At 45.0% G+C, this 19,475-nt stretch overlaps 1 protein-coding gene across 1 annotated transcript; it reads left to right on the top strand.

Moving 5' to 3' along the window:
* Nucleotides 1-344: 344 nt before the first annotated feature.
* Nucleotides 345-1,613, top strand: LOC137367173 (LWamide neuropeptides-like). Its single transcript, XM_068028609.1, has one exon. It carries the CDS (start codon nucleotides 345-347, stop codon nucleotides 1,611-1,613), a length of 1,269 nt encoding a protein of 422 aa, XP_067884710.1.
* Nucleotides 1,614-19,475: the final 17,862 nt, after the last annotated feature.

Below are 19,475 nucleotides of genomic sequence, written 5' to 3'. Positions count from 1 at the left end.
AAGAGATGAGGTGAAAGGGAAAGCCTGGACAACGGTCAACGTTAGAGCAAAGCCTATACGGTGATCAACAATTAGAGCAAAGCTTGGACAGTGGTCGACAGTTCGAGCAAAGCCCGGACAGTGGAGTCGACAGTTCGAACAAAGCCCGGACAATGGGGTCGACAGTTAGAACAAAGCCCGGACAATGGGGTCGACAGTTAGAACAAAGCCCGGACAATGGGGTCGACAGTTAGAACAAAGCCCGGACAATGGGGTCGACAGTTAGAACAAAGCCCGGACAATGGGGTCGACAGTTAGAACAAAGCCCGGACAATGGGGTCGACAGTTAGAACAAAGCCCGGACAATGGGGTCGACAGTTAGAACAAAGCCCGGACAATGGGGTCGACAGTTAGAGAAAAAGCCCGGACAATGGGGTCGACAGTTAGAGAAAAAGCCCGGACAATGGGGTCGACAGTTAGAGAAAAAGCCCGGACAATGGGGTCGACAGTTAGAGAAAAAGCCCGGACAATGGGGTCGACAGTTAGAGAAAAAGCCCGGACAATGGGGTCGACAGTTAGAGAAAAAGCCCGGACAATGGGGTCGACAGTTAGAGAAAAAGCCCGGACAATGGGGTCGACAGTTAGAGAAAAAGCCCGGACAATGGGGTCGACAGTTAGAGAAAAAGCCCGGACAATGGGGTCGACAGTTAGAGAAAAAGCCCGGACAATGGGATCGACAGTTAGAGAAAAAGCCCGGACAATGGGGTCGACAGTTAGAGAAAAAGCCCGGACAATGGGGTCGACAGTTAGAGAAAAAGCCCGGACAATGGGGTCGACAGTTAGAGAAAAAGCCCGGACAATGGGGTCGACAGTTAGAGAAAAAGCCCGGACAATGGGGTCGACAGTTAGAGAAAAAGCCCGGACAATGGGGTCGACAGTTAGAGAAAAAGCCCGGACAATGGGGTCGACAGTTAGAGAAAAAGCCCGGACAATGGGGTCGACAGTTAGAGAAAAAGCCCGGACAATGGGGTCGACAGTTAGAGAAAAAGCCCGGACAATGGGGTCGACAGTTAGAGAAAAAGCCCGGACAATGGGGTCGACAGTTAGAGAAAAAGCCCGGACAATGGGGTCGACAGTTAGAGAAAAAGCCCGGACAATGGGGTCGACAGTTAGAGAAAAAGCCCGGACAATGGGGTCGACAGTTAGAGAAAAAGCCCGGACAATGGGGTCGACAGTTAGAGAAAAAGCCCGGACAATGGGGTCGACAGTTAGAGAAAAAGCCCGGACAATGGGGTCGACAGTTAGAGAAAAAGCCCGGACAATGGGGTCGACAGTTAGAGAAAAAGCCCGGACAATGGGGTCGACAGTTAGAGAAAAAGCCCGGACAATGGGGTCGACAGTTAGAGAAAAAGCCCGGACAATGGGGTCGACAGTTAGAGAAAAAGCCCGGACAATGGGGTCGACAGTTAGAGAAAAAGCCCAGACAATGGGGTCGACAGTTAGAGAAAAAGCCCGGACAATGGGGTCGACAGTTAGAGAAAAAGCCCGGACAATGGGGTCGACAGTTAGAGAAAAAGCCCGGACAATGGGGTCGACAGTTAGAACAAAGCCCGGACAATGGGGTCGACAGTTAGAGAAAAAGCCCGGACAATGGGGTCGACAGTTAGAGAAAAAGCCCGGACAATGGGGTCGACAGTTAGAGAAAAAGCCCGGACAATGGGGTCGACAGTTAGAGAAAAAGCCCGGACAATGGGGTCGACAGTTAGAGAAAAAGCCCGGACAATGGGGTCGACAGTTAGAGAAAAAGCCCGGACAATGGGGTCGACAGTTAGAGAAAAAGCCCGGACAATGGGGTCGACAGTTAGAGAAAAAGCCCGGACAATGGGGTCGACAGTTAGAGAAAAAGCCCGGACAATGGGGTCGACAGTTAGAGAAAAAGCCCGGACAATGGGGTCGACAGTTAGAGAAAAAGCCCGGACAATGGGGTCGACAGTTAGAGAAAAAGCCCGGACAATGGGGTCGACAGTTAGAGAAAAAGCCCGGACAATGGGGTCGACAGTTAGAGAAAAAGCCCGGACAATGGGGTCAACAGTTAGGACAAAGCCCGGACAATGGGGTCGACAGTTAGAGAAAAAGCCCGGACAATGGGGTCGACAGTTAGAGAAAAAGCCCGGACAATGGGGTCGACAGTTAGAGAAAAAGCCCGGACAATGGGGTCGACAGTTAGAGAAAAAGCCCGGACAATGGGGTCGACAGTTAGAGAAAAAGCCCGGGCAATGGGGTCAACAGTCAGAGCAAAGCCTGGACAATGGGGTCAACAGTTAGAGAAAAAGCCCGGACAATGGGGTCGACAGTTAGAGAAAAAGCCCGGACAATGGGGTCAACAGTCAGAGCAAAGCCTGGACAATGGGGTCAACAGTTAGAACAAAGCCCGGACAATGGGGTCAACAGTTAGAACAAAGCCCGGGCAATGGGGTCAACAGTCAGAGCAAAGCCTGGACAATGGGGTCAACAGTTAGAGAAAAAGCCCGGACAATGGGGTCGACAGTTAGAGAAAAAGCCCGGACAATGGGGTCAACAGTCAGAGCAAAGCCTGGACAATGGGGTCAACAGTTAGAACAAAGCCCGGACAATGGGGTCAACAGTTAGAACAAAGCCTGGACAATGGTCAATGCCTCAAATCACTACTCACGTGCGGTCTCCTCCAGTGCGCTGCTTGGACCTGGCTGTTCCCTATAGATGTCCAGTCAGCAGGGAAAGTCGGGTCCACAAACCAGCAGCGTCTCTGCAAGCAGCTTTTCAGTAGGGAGCTGTAATCCTGCTCATTGTGTATCATGGGATTGGAGAGGCTTCCTGCCGATTTGTTTGAAGCCGGTCTGTTCATGGCAGTTGCTCTGGAGAGGATCCTCGGAGAGAGAAGCTCACGGTTATCCATCTCTCTGGTAATAGCACTCCTGGAAATGAAACATAATACATGAGAGCCACTAACAATCAGTTCTCCCTTTTCCCAGTAGACAGGACTGTAAAATCAAAATCTTTGTCATTAAGTGAAGGAGCGAAGTAGGTGGAAATGAATGGCAAATTTCCTCTACCGTCTCATGCCTCTCTGTATGTCCCTCCCTGGAAACTAAGAGCTCCCTACCTGGGTCTCGATCTCCTAATCTAGAAGGTTAAAGTACAACCAGGCAGCAATTTTCTCTGTATAGTTCTGCTGCCTGCTCTCCGCCCCCACACTATACACATGCCCACTCGAAAAACCAGTTTCCGGGAACATTCTCTTGTTCAATTATATTTACATCCTTTATACTGCTTAACTCTTGCTCAAAGACTGGAGCATTTTCACTTGTCAGTGGGAGGAGCTTGAATTGAGAAATAAAGGTGATAATCCCTTTCAAAGACTGATGACGCATTAATTGTTTCTCTCTCCACGAATGCTGTCTGACCAGCTGAGTCTTTCTAACATTTTCTGTTTAAACTATTAAAAATCCCTGGTTTCTGTTAGTTAAACTTCCCCCTCAAGAAATAAACACAAGGAGAACAGTGAGACTTTGAGGGAAAAGGAGAGTCCCTTCCACTATCAGTATACAGCCTATGGCAGAAAAAGGAAAAAAAGAAAGACTTGCATTTATATAGAACCTTCAATAGCCTCACGGTATCCCAAAGCACCTAACAACAACTTGCCTTTATAGAGCACCTTTAAAGTGGTAAAGCATCCCAAAGATTATTAAACAAAATTTCACACTGAGCTACTTAAGGAGATATTAGGACATGGGCTTGGTCAAAGAGGTAGGTTTCAATGAACATCTTAGAGGTGGAGAGGTTTAGGGAAGGAATTCCAGAGCTCAGGGCCCAGGCAACTGAAGGCCTGCACACCAGTGGTGGAGCAATTAAAATCAGGAATCTGCATGAGGCCAGAACTGAAGGAACACAGAGACAGATCTCAGAGGATTGTTGGTTACAGCCAATGAAGTACTTTTTGAAGTGTAGTCACTGTTGTGGCAAGTGCAGCATCCAATTTATACATAGCAAGAGCCAACTAACAGCAATGAGGTGATTGTTGTGTGATTGCCTTTAAGAGTAATGTACCTTTAAGAGCTTAGTATGCTAATGACCTAAGTACCAGAAAGAGATCATGTGACTACATGCCAGTCTCACTCTGTAACTGTAACACCAAGAGGCAAGTTCTGTAAATAGTTAGCTCTGCACTGTATATAATAGCTGTTCAGATCTTCAACAACCTGAACTCCGCGCATCTCATTTATATTGCATTAGACAACATAAAAAGCTTCTCATTGCAATAATGACCAGATCATATGTTTTGTGGTGTTAATTAAAAGCTAAATATTAGCCAGAATGGCAGGGAGAACTCCCCTTGCTGTTCTTCGAAAAAGTGCCACGCATAATTGGGAAGCAGGTTCCACAGCAGGGAATGTAACTGTGTCGAAATAACTCCCAGTGGAACAAGAGGAATTTAAACCAATTTAAAGTTGATGTACAGACATGACCATGGGTTCCCTGAAGTTCAGAGAAGGAGTTTATAGTAGCTAACGGTGGGAGAATGAGAGACTACAGGCAGCTTTGTCACTCTCCTGTAAAATTGTTTCAAGATTTGAATGCCGAAAAGGGAAAATGTAAATACACTCAGTAAAACATGTCATTTATATTCAGATAAAAGCAAAATACTGCGGATGCTGGAAATCTGAAACAAAAACAAGAAATGCTGGATTCACTCAGCAGGTCTGGCAGCATCTGTGGAAAGAGAAGCAGAGTTAACGTTTCGGGTCAGTGACCCTTCTTCGGAAGAGTTCCGAAGAAGGGTCACTGACCCGAAACGTTAACTCTGCTTTTCTTTCCACAGATGCTGCCAGACCTGCTGAGTGAATCCAGCATTTCTTGTTTTTGTTTCATTTATATTCAGCTTGGGTTTTCATATCAGCACTGGTTAATGAGATCACACTGAGAACAATGTACACCCACAGATAACAGTGTTAGTGGACTGAGACCACTGTGTTTCCGACACACCCAGATCCTAACTAATAAAGGAAAACTGCACAGTAATATCAATATCCAGATTCGTACACCCTGAGTCAACAAATCTGAGAAGGAGGAGGTAACATGGAGCTATGACCCCTAACCCACATCCTGAGAATAACCCGAACCTGAATCCCAGTTCATGGTCACAGAGACACTGGAAGTGCAAGGTCATCTCATTAACCAATCGCAGTTAATAATCTGAGTTAGAGGGGGAAACATGAGTGGCAGATTGAAATGGAAATGGGCAGGGGAGGGAAAGTGTGGGGTAATGGCAGGTGGGGAGAGTGAGTCTGGGGAATTGGGGGAGGGGAGAGTGTGTGTGCCTGGGGAATTGGGGGAGGGGGAAAGAGTGTGTCTGGGGGAATGGAGTGAGGGGATAGTGTGTCTGAGGAATGGGGGGAGGGGAGAGAGTGTGTCTGAGGAATGGGGGGAGGGGTGAGTGTGTGTCTAAGGAATGGGGGGAGGGGAGAGTGTGTGTCTGGGGAATGGGGGGAGGGGAGAGTGTGTCTGGGGAATGGGGGAGGGGAGAGTGTGTCTGGGGAATGGGGGAGGGGAGAGAGTGTGTCTGAGGAATGGGGGGAGGGGAGAGAGTGTGTCTGAGGAATGGGGGGAGGGGAGAGAGTGTGTCTGAGGAATGGGGGGAGGGGAGAGAGTGTGTCTGAGGAATGGGGGGAGGGGAGAGAGTGTGTCTGAGGAATGGGGGGAGGGGAGAGAGTGTGTCTGAGGAATGGGGGGAGGGGAGAGAGTGTGTCTGAGGAATGGGGGGAGGGGAGAGAGTGTGTCTGAGGAATGGGGGGAGGGGAGAGAGTGTGTCTGAGGAATGGGGGGAGGGGTGAGTGTGTGTCTGAGGAATGGGGGGAGGGGTGAGTGTGTGTCTGAGGAATGGGGGGAGGGGAGAGTGTGTCTGAGGAATGGGGGAGGGGAGAGTGTGTCTGAGGAATGGGGGAGGGGAGAGTGTGTCTGAGGAATGGGGGAGGGGAGAGTGTGTCTGAGGAATGGGGGTAGGGGAGAGTATGTCTAAGGAATGGGGGGAGGGGTGTGTGTGTCTGGGGAATGGGGGGAGGGGTGTGTGTGTCTGGGGAATGGGGGGAGGGGTGTGTGTGTCTGGGGAATGGGGGGAGGGGAGTGTGTGTCTGGGGAATGGGGGGAGGGGAGTGTGTGTCTGGGGAATGGGGGGAGGGGAGTGTGTGTCTGGGGAATGGGGGGAGGGGAGTGTGTGTCTGGGGGAATGGGGGATGGGAGTGTGTGTCTGGGGGAATGGGGGATGGGGAGAGTGTGTCTGGGGGAATGGGGGATGGGGAGAGTGTGTCTGGGGGAATGGGGGATGGGGAGAGTGTGTGTCTGGGGAATGGGGGGAGGGGAGAGAGTGTGTCTGGGGAATGGGGGGAGGGGTGAGTGTGTGTCTGAGGAATGGGGGGAGGGGTGAGTGTGTGTCTGAGGAATGGGGGGAGGGGAGAGTGTGTCTGAGGAATGGGGGAGGGGAGAGTGTGTCTGAGGAATGGGGGTAGGGGAGAGTGTGTCTGAGGAATGGGGGGAGGGGTGTGTGTGTCTGGGGAATGGGGGGAGGGGAGAGTGTGTGTCTGGGAAATGGGGGGAAGGGAGTGTGTCTGGGAAATGGGGGGAGGGGAGTGTGTGTCTGGGGGATGGGGAGAGTGTATCTGAGGGAATTGGTGGAGGGGAGTGTGTGTCTGGGGGAATGGGAGAGTCTGTCTGGGGGAATGGGGGGAGGGGAGAGTCTGTCTGGGGGAATGGGGGGAGGGGAGAGTCTGTCTGGGGGAATGGGGGGGGGGGAGAGTGTGTCTAGGGGAATGGAGTGAGGGGATAGTGTGTCTGGTGGAGTGAGGGGACAGTGTGTCTGGGGAATGGGGGGAGGGGAGAGTGTGTCAGCCGAATGGGGGGAGGGGAGAGTGTGTGGCTGGGGGAATGGGGGGAGGGGATAGTGTGTGTCTGCCGAATGGGGGGAAGGCAGAGTATGTCTGCCGAATAGGGGGAGGGGAGAGTGTGTCTGGGGGAATGGGGGGAGGGGAGTGTGTGTCTGGGGGAATGGGGGAGGGGAGAGTGTGTGTCTGCCGAATGGGGGGAAGGCAGAGTATGTCTGCCGAATAGGGGGAGGGGAGAGTGTGTCTGGGGGAATGGGGGGAGGGGAGTGTGTGTCTGGGGGAATGGGGGGAGGGGAGTGTGTGTCTGGGGGAATGGGGGGAGGGGAGAGTGTGTCTGGGGGAATGGGGGGGAGGGGAGAGTGTGTCTGGGGGAATGGGGGGAGGGGAGAGTGTGTCTGGGGGAATGGGGGGAGGGGAGTGTGTGTCTGGGGGAATGGGGGGAGGGGAGAGTGTGTGTCTGCCGAAAGGGGGGAAGGCAGAGTATGTCTGCCGAATAGGGGGAGGGGAGAGTGTGTCTGGGGGAATGGGGGGAGGGGAGTGTGTGTCTGGGGGAATGGGGGAGGGGAGAGTGTGTCTGGGGGAATGGGGGGAGGGGAGAGTGTGTCTGGGGGAATGGGGGGGAGGGGAGAGTGTGTCTGGGGGAATGGGGGGGAGGGGAGAGTGTGTCTGGGGGAATGGGGGGGAGGGGAGAGTGTGTCTGGGGGAATGGGGGGGAGGGGAGAGTGTGTGTCTGCCGAATGGGGGGGGAGGGGAGAGTGTGTCCGGGGGAATGGGGGGGGAGGGGAGAGTGTGTCTGGGGGAATGGAGGGAGGGGACAGTGTGTCTGTTTCATCTGTAACGTACATGCAATCAATTCATCTGTCCAGCACTCATTACTTTCTTTAGAGATACAGCACTGAAACAGGCCCTTCAGCCCACCAAGTCTGTGCTGACCATCAACCACCCATTTATACTAATCCCATATTCCTATCACATCCCCACCAGTCCCGATATTCTCCTCCCACCTACCTATACTAGGGGCAATTTATAGTGGCCAATTTACCTACCAGCCTGCAAGTCTTTTGGTGGTGGGAGGAAACCGGAGCACCCGGCGAAAACCCACACAGACACAGGGAGAACTTGCAGACTCCACACAGGCAGGACCCAGAACTGAACCCGGGTCGCTGGAGCTGTGAGGCTGCGGTGCTAAGCACATCGCCACGGTGCCGCGCATGCAATTCATCTGTACTGCACTCATTACTTTCATCCAGTAATTCATCTGTACTGCACTCATTACTTTCACCCAGTAATTCATCTGTACTGCACTCATTACTTTCACCCAGTAATTCATCTGTACTGCACTCATTACTTTCATCCAGTAATTCATCTGAACTGCACTCATTACTTTCACCCAGTAATTCATCTGTACTGCACTCATTACTTTCACCCAGTAATTCATCTGTACTGCACTCATTACTTTCATCCAGTAATTCATCTGTACTGCACTCATTACTTTCACCCAGCCAGTTCATCTCCAATGCACTCATTACTTTCACACAGCCAATTCATCTGTACTGCACTCATTACTTTCATCCAGTAATTCATCTGTACTGCACTGATTACTTTCATCCAGTAATTCATCTGTGCTGCACTCTTACTTTCACACAGCCAATTCATCTGTACTGCACGCATTACTTTCGTCCAGTAATTCATCTGTACTGCACTCATTACTTTCACCCAGCTAATTCATCTGTACTGCACGCATTACTTTCACCCAGCTAATTCATCTGGACTGCACTCATTACTTTCACCCAGCTAATTCATCTGTACTGCACTCATTACTTACTCCCAGCTAATTCATCTGTACTGCACTCATTACTTTTGTCCAGCCAATTCATCTGTACTGCACTCATTACTTTCACCCAGCTAATTCGTCTGTACTGCACTCATTACTTTCACCCAGCTAATTCATCTGGACTGCACTGATTCCTTTCACCCAGCTAATTCATCTGCACTGCACTGATTACTTTCGCCCAGATAATTCATCTGTACTGCACTCATTACTTTCATCCAGTAATTCATCTGCACTGCACTCATTACTTTCACCCAGCGAATTCATCTGGACTGCACTGATTCCTTTCACCCAGCTAATTCATCTGAACTGCACTGATTACTTTCACCCAGCTAATTCGTCTGGACTGCACTGATTACTTTCACCCAGCTAATTCATCTGGACTGCACTGATTAATTTCACCCAGCTAATTCATCTGTACTACACTCATTACTTTCACCCAGCTAATTCATCTGGACTGCACTGATTACTTTCACCCAGCTAATTCGTCTGGACTGCACTGATTACTTTCACCCAGCTAATTCATCTGGACTGCACTCATTACTTTCACCCAGCTAATTCATCTGGACTGCACTGATTACTTTCATCCAGCTAATTCATCTGGACTGCACTAATTACTTTCATCCAGTAATTCATTTGCACTGCACTGATTACTTTCACCCAGCTAATTCATCTGGACTGCACTGATTACTTTCACCAAGCTAATTCATCTGCACTGCACTCATTACTTTCACCCAGCTAATTCATCTGGACTGCACTCATTACTTTCACCCAGCTAATTCATCTGTACTGCACCCATTACTTTCACCCAGCTAATTCATCTGTACTGCACTCATTACTTTCACCCAGCCAATTCATCTGTACTGCACTCATTACTTTCATCCAGTAATTCATCTGGACTGCACTCATTACTTTCACCCAGCTAATTCATCTGTACTGCACTGATTACTTTCACCCAGCTAATTCATCTGTCCTGCACTCATTACTTTCACCCAGCTAATTCATCTGGACTGCACTCATTACTTTCACCCAGCTAATTCATCTGGACTGCACTCATTACTTTCACCCAGCTAATTCATCTGTACTGCACTGATTACTTTCACCCAGCTAATTCATCTGGACTGCACTCATTACTTTCACCCAGCTAATTCATCTGTACTGCACCCATTACTTTCTTCCAGCTAATTCATCTGTACTGCACCCATTACTTTCACCCAGCTAATTCATCTGTACTGCACCCATTACTTTCATCCAGTAATTCATCTGTACTGCACTCATTACTTTCATCCAGTAATTCATCTGTACAGCACCCATTACTTTCATCCAGTAATTCATCTGAACTGCACTCATTACTTTCATCCAATAATTCATCTGTACTGCACTCATTACTTTCATCCAGTAATTCATCTGTACTGCACTCATTACTTTCATCCAATAATTCATCTGTATTGCACTCATTACTATCACCCAGCCAATTCATCTGTACTGCACTCATTACTTTCATCCAGTAATTCATCTGTACTGCACTCATTACTTTCACCCAGCCAATTCATCTGTACTTCACTCATTACTCTCATCCAGCCAATTCATCTGTACTGCACTGATTACTTTCACCCAGCCAATTCATCTGTACTGCACTCATTACTTTCACCCAGCCAATTCATCTGTACTGCACTCATTACTTTCACCCAGCCAATTCATCTGTACTGCACTCATTACTTTCACCCAGCCAATTCATCTGTACTGCACTCATTACTTTCATCCAGTAATTCAAATGTACTGCACCCATTACTTTTATCCAATAATCCATCTGTACTGCACTCATTACTTTCACCCAGCCTATTCATCTGTACTGCACTCATTACTTTCATCGAGTAATTCATCTGTACTGCACCCATTACTTTAACCCAGCCTATTCATCTGTACTGCACTCATTACTTTCATCCAGTAATTCATCTGTACTGCACTCATTACTTTCACCCAGCCTATTCATCTGTACTGCACTCATTACTTTCATCCAGTAATTCATCTGTACTGCACTCATTACTTTCACCCAGCCAATTCATCTGTACTGCACTCATTACTTTCACTCAGCCTATTCATCTGTACTGCACTCATTACTTTCACCCAGCCAATTCATCTGTACTGCACTCATTACTTTCACACAGCCAATTCATCCGAACAGCAGTCATTACTTTCATCCAGTAATTCATCTGTACTGCACTCTTTACTTTCATCGAGTAATTCATCTGTACTGCACCCATTACTTTCATCCAGTAATTCATCTGTACTGCACTCATTACTTTCACACAGCCAATTCATCCGAACAGCAGTCATTACTTTCATCCAGTAATTCATCTGTACTGCACTCTTTACTTTCATCGAGTAATTCATCTGTACTGCACCCATTACTTTCATCCAGTAATTCATCTGTACTGCACCCATTACTTTCACCCAGCTAATTCATCTGTACTGCACTCATTACTTTCACCCAGCCAATTCATCTGTACTGCACTCATTACTTTCATCCAGTAATTCATCTGGACTGCACTCATTACTTTCACCCAGCTAATTCATCTGTACTGCACTGATTACTTTCACCCAGCTAATTCATCTGTCCTGCACTCATTACTTTCACCCAGCTAATTCATCTGGACTGCACTCATTACTTTCACCCAGCTAATTCATCTGGACTGCACTCATTACTTTCACCCAGCTAATTCATCTGTACTGCACTGATTACTTTCACCCAGCTAATTCATCTGGACTGCACTCATTACTTTCACCCAGCTAATTCATCTGTACTGCACCCATTACTTTCTTCCAGCTAATTCATCTGTACTGCACCCATTACTTTCACCCAGCTAATTCATCTGTACTGCACCCATTACTTTCATCCAGTAATTCATCTGTACTGCACTCATAACTTTCATCCAGTAATTCATCTGTACAGCACCCATTACTTTCATCCAGTAATTCATCTGAACTGCACTCATTACTTTCATCCAATAATTCATCTGTACTGCACTCATTACTTTCATCCAGTAATTCATCTGTACTGCACTCATTACTTTCATCCAATAATTCATCTGTATTGCACTCATTACTATCACCCAGCCAATTCATCTGTACTGCACTCATTACTTTCATCCAGTAATTCATCTGTACTGCACTCATTACTTTCATCCAGTAATTCATCTGTACTGCACTCATTACTTTCACCCAGCCAATTCATCTGTACTTCACTCATTACTCTCATCCAGCCAATTCATCTGTACTGCACTGATTACTTTCACCCAGCCAATTCATCTGTACTGCACTCATTACTTTCACCCAGCCAATTCATCTGTACTGCACTCATTACTTTCACCCAGCCAATTCATCTGTACTGCACTCATTACTTTCACCCAGCCAATTCATCTGTACTGCACTCATTACTTTCATCCAGTAATTCAAATGTACTGCACCCATTACTTTTATCCAATAATCCATCTGTACTGCACTCATTACTTTCACCCAGCCTATTCATCTGTACTGCACTCATTACTTTCATCGAGTAATTCATCTGTACTGCACCCATTACTTTAACCCAGCCTATTCATCTGTACTGCACTCATTACTTTCATCCAGTAATTCATCTGTACTGCACTCATTACTTTCACCCAGCCTATTCATCTGTACTGCACTCATTACTTTAACCCAGCCTATTCATCTGTACTGCACTCATTACTTTCATCCAGTAATTCATCTGTACTGCACTCATTACTTTCACCCAGCCAATTCATCTGTACTGCACTCATTACTTTCACTCAGCCTATTCATCTGTACTGCACTCATTACTTTCAGCCGGCCAATTCATCTGTACTGCACTCATTACTTTCACACAGCCAATTCATCCGAACAGCAGTCATTACTTTCATCCAGTAATTCATCTGTACTGCACTCTTTACTTTCATCGAGTAATTCATCTGTACTGCACCCATTACTTTCATCCAGTAATTCATCTGTACTGCACTCATTACTTTCACCCAGCCAATTCATCTGTACTGCACTCTTTACTTTCATCGAGTAATTCATCTGTACTGCACCCATTACTTTCATCCAGTAATTCATCTGTACTGCACTCTTTACTTTCATCGAGTAATTCATCTGTACTGCACCCATTACTTTCATCCAGTAATTCATCTGTACTGCACTCATTACTTTCACCCAGCCAATTCATCTGTACTGCACCCATTACTTTCATCCAGTAATTCATCTGTACTGCACTCATTACTTTCACCCAGCCAATTCATCTGTACTGCACTCCTTACTTTCATCCAGTAATTCATCTGTACTGCACTCCTTACTTTCATCCAGTAATTCATCTGTACTGCACTCATTACTTTCACCCAGCCAATGCATCTGTACTGCACTCATTACTTTCACCCAGCCTACTCATCTGTACTGCACTCATTACTTTCACCCAGCCTATTCATCTGTACTGCACTCTTTACTTACATCCAGTAAGTCATCTGGACTGCACTCATTACTTTCACCCAGCCAATTCATCTGTACTGCACCCATTACTTTCATCCAGTAATTCATCTGTACTGCACTCATTACTTTCACCCAGCTAATTCATCTGTACTGCACTCTTTACTTTCATCGAGTAATTCATCTGTACTGCACCCATTACTTTCATCCAGTAATTCATCTGTACTGCACTCATTACTTTCATCCAATAATTCATCTGTACTGCACTCATTACTTTCATCCAGTAATTCATCTGTACTGCACTCATTACTTTCATCCAGTAATTCATCTGTACTGCACTCATGACTTTCACCCAGCCTATTCATCTGTCCTGCACTCATTACTTTCACCCAGCCAATTCATCTGTACTGCACTCATTACTTTCACCCAGCCAATTCATCTGTACTGCACTCATTACTTTCATCCAGTAATTCATCTGTACTGCACTCATTACTTTCACCCAGCCAATTCATCTGTACTGCACTCATTACTTTCACCCAGCCAATTCATCTGTACTGCACCCATTACTTTCATCCAGTAATTCATCTGTACTGCACTCATTACTTTCACCCAGCTAATTCATCTGTACTGCACTCTTTACTTTCATCGAGTAATTCATCTGTACTGCACCCATTACTTTCATCCAGTAATTCATCTGTACTGCACTCATTACTTTCATCCAATAATTCATCTGTACTGCACTCATTACTTTCATCCAGTAATTCATCTGTACTGCACTCATTACTTTCATCCAGTAATTCATCTGTACTGCACTCATGACTTTCACCCAGCCTATTCATCTGTCCTGCACTCATTACTTTCACCCAGCCAATTCATCTGTACTGCACTCATTACTTTCACCCAGCCAATTCATCTGTACTGCACTCATTACTTTCATCCAGTAATTCATCTGTACTGCACTCATTACTTTCACCCAGCCAATTCATCTGTACTGCACTCATTACTTTCACACAGCCAATTCATCCGAACAGCAGTCATTACTTTCACCCAGCCAATTCATCTGTACTGCACTCTTTACTTTCATCGAGTAATTCATCTGTACTGCACTCATTACTTTCACCCAGCCTATTCATCTGTACTGCACTCATTACTTTCATCCAATAATTCATCTGGTTTGCACCCATTACTTTCATCCAATAATTCATCTTTACTGCACTCATTACTTTCACCCAGCCAATTCATCAGTACTGCACTCATTACTTTCATCGAATAATTCATCTGTACTGCACTCATTACTTTCATCCAATAATTCATCTGTACTGCACTCATTACTTTCATCCAATAATTCATCTGTACTGCACCCATTACTTTCATCCAATAATTCATCTGGACTGCACCCATTACTTTCATCCAATAATTCATCTGTACTGCACTCATTACTTTCATCCAATAATTCATCTGTACTGCACCCATTACTTTCATCCAATAATTCATCTGTACTGCACTCATTACTTTCATCCAATAATTCATCTGTACTGCACTCATTACTTTCATCCAATAATTCATCTGTACTGCACCCATTACTTTCATCCAATAATTCATCTGTACTGCACTCATTACTTTCATGCAATAATTAATCTGTACTGCACTCATTACTTTCATCCAATAATTCATCTGTACTGCACCCATTACTTTCATCCAATAATTCATCTGTACTGCTCTCATTACTTTCATCCAATAATTCATCTGTACTGCACTCATTACTTTCATCCAGTAATTCATCTGCACTGCACTCATTACTTTCACCCAGCTAATTCATCTGGACTGCACTGATTAATTTCACCCAGCTAATTCATCTGTACTACACTCATTACTTTCACCCAGCTAATTCATCTGGACTGCACTCATTACTTTCACCCAGCTAATTCATCTGAACTGCACTGATTACTTTCACCCAGCTAATTCGTCTGGACTGCACTGATTACTTTCACCCAGCTAATTCATCTGGACTGCACTCATTACTTTCACCCAGCTAATTCATCTGGACTGCACTGATTACTTTCATCCAGCTAATTCATCTGGACTGCACTCATTACTTTCACCCAGCTAATTCATCTGTACTGCACCCATTACTTTCACCCAGCTAATTCATCTGTACTGCACTCATTACTTTCATCCAGTAATTCATTTGCACTGCACTGATTACTTTCACCCAGCTAATTCATCTGGACTGCACTGATTACTTTCACCAAGCTAATTCATCTGGACTGCACTCATTACTTTCACCCAGCTAATTCATCTGTACTGCACCCATTACTTTCACCCAGCTAATTCATCTGTACTGCACTCATTACTTTCACCCAGCCAATTCATCTGTACTGCACTCATTACTTTCATCCAGTAATTCATCTGGACTGCACTCATTACTTTCACCCAGCTAATTCATCTGTACTGCACTGATTACTTTCACCCAGCTAATTCATCTGTCCTGCACTCATTACTTTCACCCAGCTAATTCATCTGGACTGCACTCATTACTTTCACCCAGCTAATTCATCTGTACTGCACCCATTACTTTCTTCCAGCTAATTCATCTGTACTGCACCCATTACTTTCACCCAGCTAATTCATCTGTACTGCACTCATTACTTTCACCCAGCCAATTCATCTGTACTGCACTCATTACTTTCATCCAGTAATTCATCTGGACTGCACTCATTACTTTCACCCAGCTAATTCATCTGTACTGCACTGATTACTTTCACCCAGCTAATTCATCTGTCCTGCACTCATTACTTTCACCCAGCTAATTCATCTGGACTGCACTCATTACTTTCACCCAGCTAATTCATCTGGACTGCACTCATTACTTTCACCCAGCTAATTCATCTGTACTGCACTGATTACTTTCACCCAGCTAATTCATCTGGACTGCACTCATTACTTTCACCCAGCTAATTCATCTGTACTGCACCCATTACTTTCTTCCAGCTAATTCATCTGTACTGCACCCATTACTTTCACCCAGCTAATTCATCTGTACTGCACCCATTACTTTCATCCAGTAATTCATCTGTACTGCACTCATAACTTTCATCCAGTAATTCATCTGTACAGCACCCATTACTTTCATCCAGTAATTCATCTGAACTGCACTCATTACTTTCATCCAATAATTCATCTGTACTGCACTCATTACTTTCATCCAGTAATTCATCTGTACTGCACTCATTACTTTCATCCAATAATTCATCTGTATTGCACTCATTACTATCACCCAGCCAATTCATCTGTACTGCACTCATTACTTTCATCCAGTAATTCATCTGTACTGCACTCATTACTTTCATCCAGTAATTCATCTGTACTGCACTCATTACTTTCACCCAGCCAATTCATCTGTACTTCACTCATTACTCTCATCCAGCCAATTCATCTGTACTGCACTGATTACTTTCACCCAGCCAATTCATCTGTACTGCACTCATTACTTTCACCCAGCCAATTCATCTGTACTGCACTCATTACTTTCACCCAGCCAATTCATCTGTACTGCACTCATTACTTTCACCCAGCCAATTCATCTGTACTGCACTCATTACTTTCATCCAGTAATTCAAATGTACTGCACCCATTACTTTTATCCAATAATCCATCTGTACTGCACTCATTACTTTCACCCAGCCTATTCATCTGTACTGCACTCATTACTTTCATCGAGTAATTCATCTGTACTGCACCCATTACTTTAACCCAGCCTATTCATCTGTACTGCACTCATTACTTTCATCCAGTAATTCATCTGTACTGCACTCATTACTTTCACCCAGCCTATTCATCTGTACTGCACTCATTACTTTAACCCAGCCTATTCATCTGTACTGCACTCATTACTTTCATCCAGTAATTCATCTGTACTGCACTCATTACTTTCACCCAGCCAATTCATCTGTACTGCACTCATTACTTTCACTCAGCCTATTCATCTGTACTGCACTCATTACTTTCAGCCGGCCAATTCATCTGTACTGCACTCATTACTTTCACACAGCCAATTCATCCGAACAGCAGTCATTACTTTCATCCAGTAATTCATCTGTACTGCACTCTTTACTTTCATCGAGTAATTCATCTGTACTGCACCCATTACTTTCATCCAGTAATTCATCTGTACTGCACTCATTACTTTCACCCAGCCAATTCATCTGTACTGCACTCTTTACTTTCATCGAGTAATTCATCTGTACTGCACCCATTACTTTCATCCAGTAATTCATCTGTACTGCACTCTTTACTTTCATCGAGTAATTCATCTGTACTGCACCCATTACTTTCATCCAGTAATTCATCTGTACTGCACTCATTACTTTCACCCAGCCAATTCATCTGTACTGCACCCATTACTTTCATCCAGTAATTCATCTGTACTGCACTCATTACTTTCACCCAGCCAATTCATCTGTACTGCACTCCTTACTTTCATCCAGTAATTCATCTGTACTGCACTCCTTACTTTCATCCAGTAATTCATCTGTACTGCACTCATTACTTTCACCCAGCCAATGCATCTGTACTGCACTCATTACTTTCACCCAGCCTACTCATCTGTACTGCACTCATTACTTTCACCCAGCCTATTCATCTGTACTGCACTCTTTACTTACATCCAGTAAGTCATCTGGACTGCACTCATTACTTTCACCCAGCCAATTCATCTGTACTGCACCCATTACTTTCATCCAGTAATTCATCTGTACTGCACTCATTACTTTCACCCAGCTAATTCATCTGTACTGCACTCTTTACTTTCATCGAGTAATTCATCTGTACTGCACCCATTACTTTCATCCAGTAATTCATCTGTACTGCACTCATTACTTTCATCCAATAATTCATCTGTACTGCACTCATTACTTTCATCCAGTAATTCATCTGTACTGCACTCATTACTTTCATCCAGTAATTCATCTGTACTGCACTCATGACTTTCACCCAGCCTATTCATCTGTCCTGCACTCATTACTTTCACCCAGCCAATTCATCTGTACTGCACTCATTACTTTCACCCAGCCAATTCATCTGTACTGCACTCATTACTTTCATCCAGTAATTCATCTGTACTGCACTCATTACTTTCACCCAGCCAATTCATCTGTACTGCACTCATTACTTTCACCCAGCCAATTCATCTGTACTGCACCCATTACTTTCATCCAGTAATTCATCTGTACTGCACTCATTACTTTCACCCAGCTAATTCATCTGTACTGCACTCTTTACTTTCATCGAGTAATTCATCTGTACTGCACCCATTACTTTCATCCAGTAATTCATCTGTACTGCACTCATTACTTTCATCCAATAATTCATCTGTACTGCACTCATTACTTTCATCCAGTAATTCATCTGTACTGCACTCATTACTTTCATCCAGTAATTCATCTGTACTGCACTCATGACTTTCACCCAGCCTATTCATCTGTCCTGCACTCATTACTTTCACCCAGCCAATTCATCTGTACTGCACTCATTACTTTCACCCAGCCAATTCATCTGTACTGCACTCATTACTTTCATCCAGTAATTCATCTGTACTGCACTCATTACTTTCACCCAGCCAATTCATCTGTACTGCACTCATTACTTTCACACAGCCAATTCATCCGAACAGCAGTCATTACTTTCACCCAGCCAATTCATCTGTACTGCACTCTTTACTTTCATCGAGTAATTCATCTGTACTGCACTCATTACTTTCACCCAGCCTATTCATCTGTACTGCACTCATTACTTTCATCCAATAATTCATCTGTACTGCACTCATTACTTTCATCCAATAATTCATCTGGTTTGCACCCATTACTTTCATCCAATAATTCATCTTTACTGCACTCATTACTTTCACCCAGCCAATTCATCAGTACTGCACTCATTACTTTCATCGAATAATTCATCTGTACTGCACTCATTACTTTCATCCAATAATTCATCTGTACTGCACTCATTACTTTCATCCAATAATTCATCTGTACTGCACCCATTACTTTCATCCAATAATTCATCTGGACTGCACCCATTACTTTCATCCAATAATTCATCTGTACTGCACTCATTACTTTCATCCAATAATTCATCTGTACTGCACCCATTACTTTCATCCAATAATTCATCTGTACTGCACTCATTACTTTCATCCAATAATTCATCTGTACTGCACTCATTACTTTCATCCAATAATTCATCTGTACTGCACCCATTACTTTCATCCAATAATT

The sequence above is a fragment of the Heterodontus francisci genome, chromosome 3, assembly GCF_036365525.1.
Source record: "Heterodontus francisci isolate sHetFra1 chromosome 3, sHetFra1.hap1, whole genome shotgun sequence".
Taxonomy (NCBI): domain Eukaryota; kingdom Metazoa; phylum Chordata; class Chondrichthyes; order Heterodontiformes; family Heterodontidae; genus Heterodontus; species Heterodontus francisci.
The sequence above is the reverse complement of the archived record's forward strand: the minus strand, read 5'-3'. Positions and strand labels throughout refer to the sequence as shown.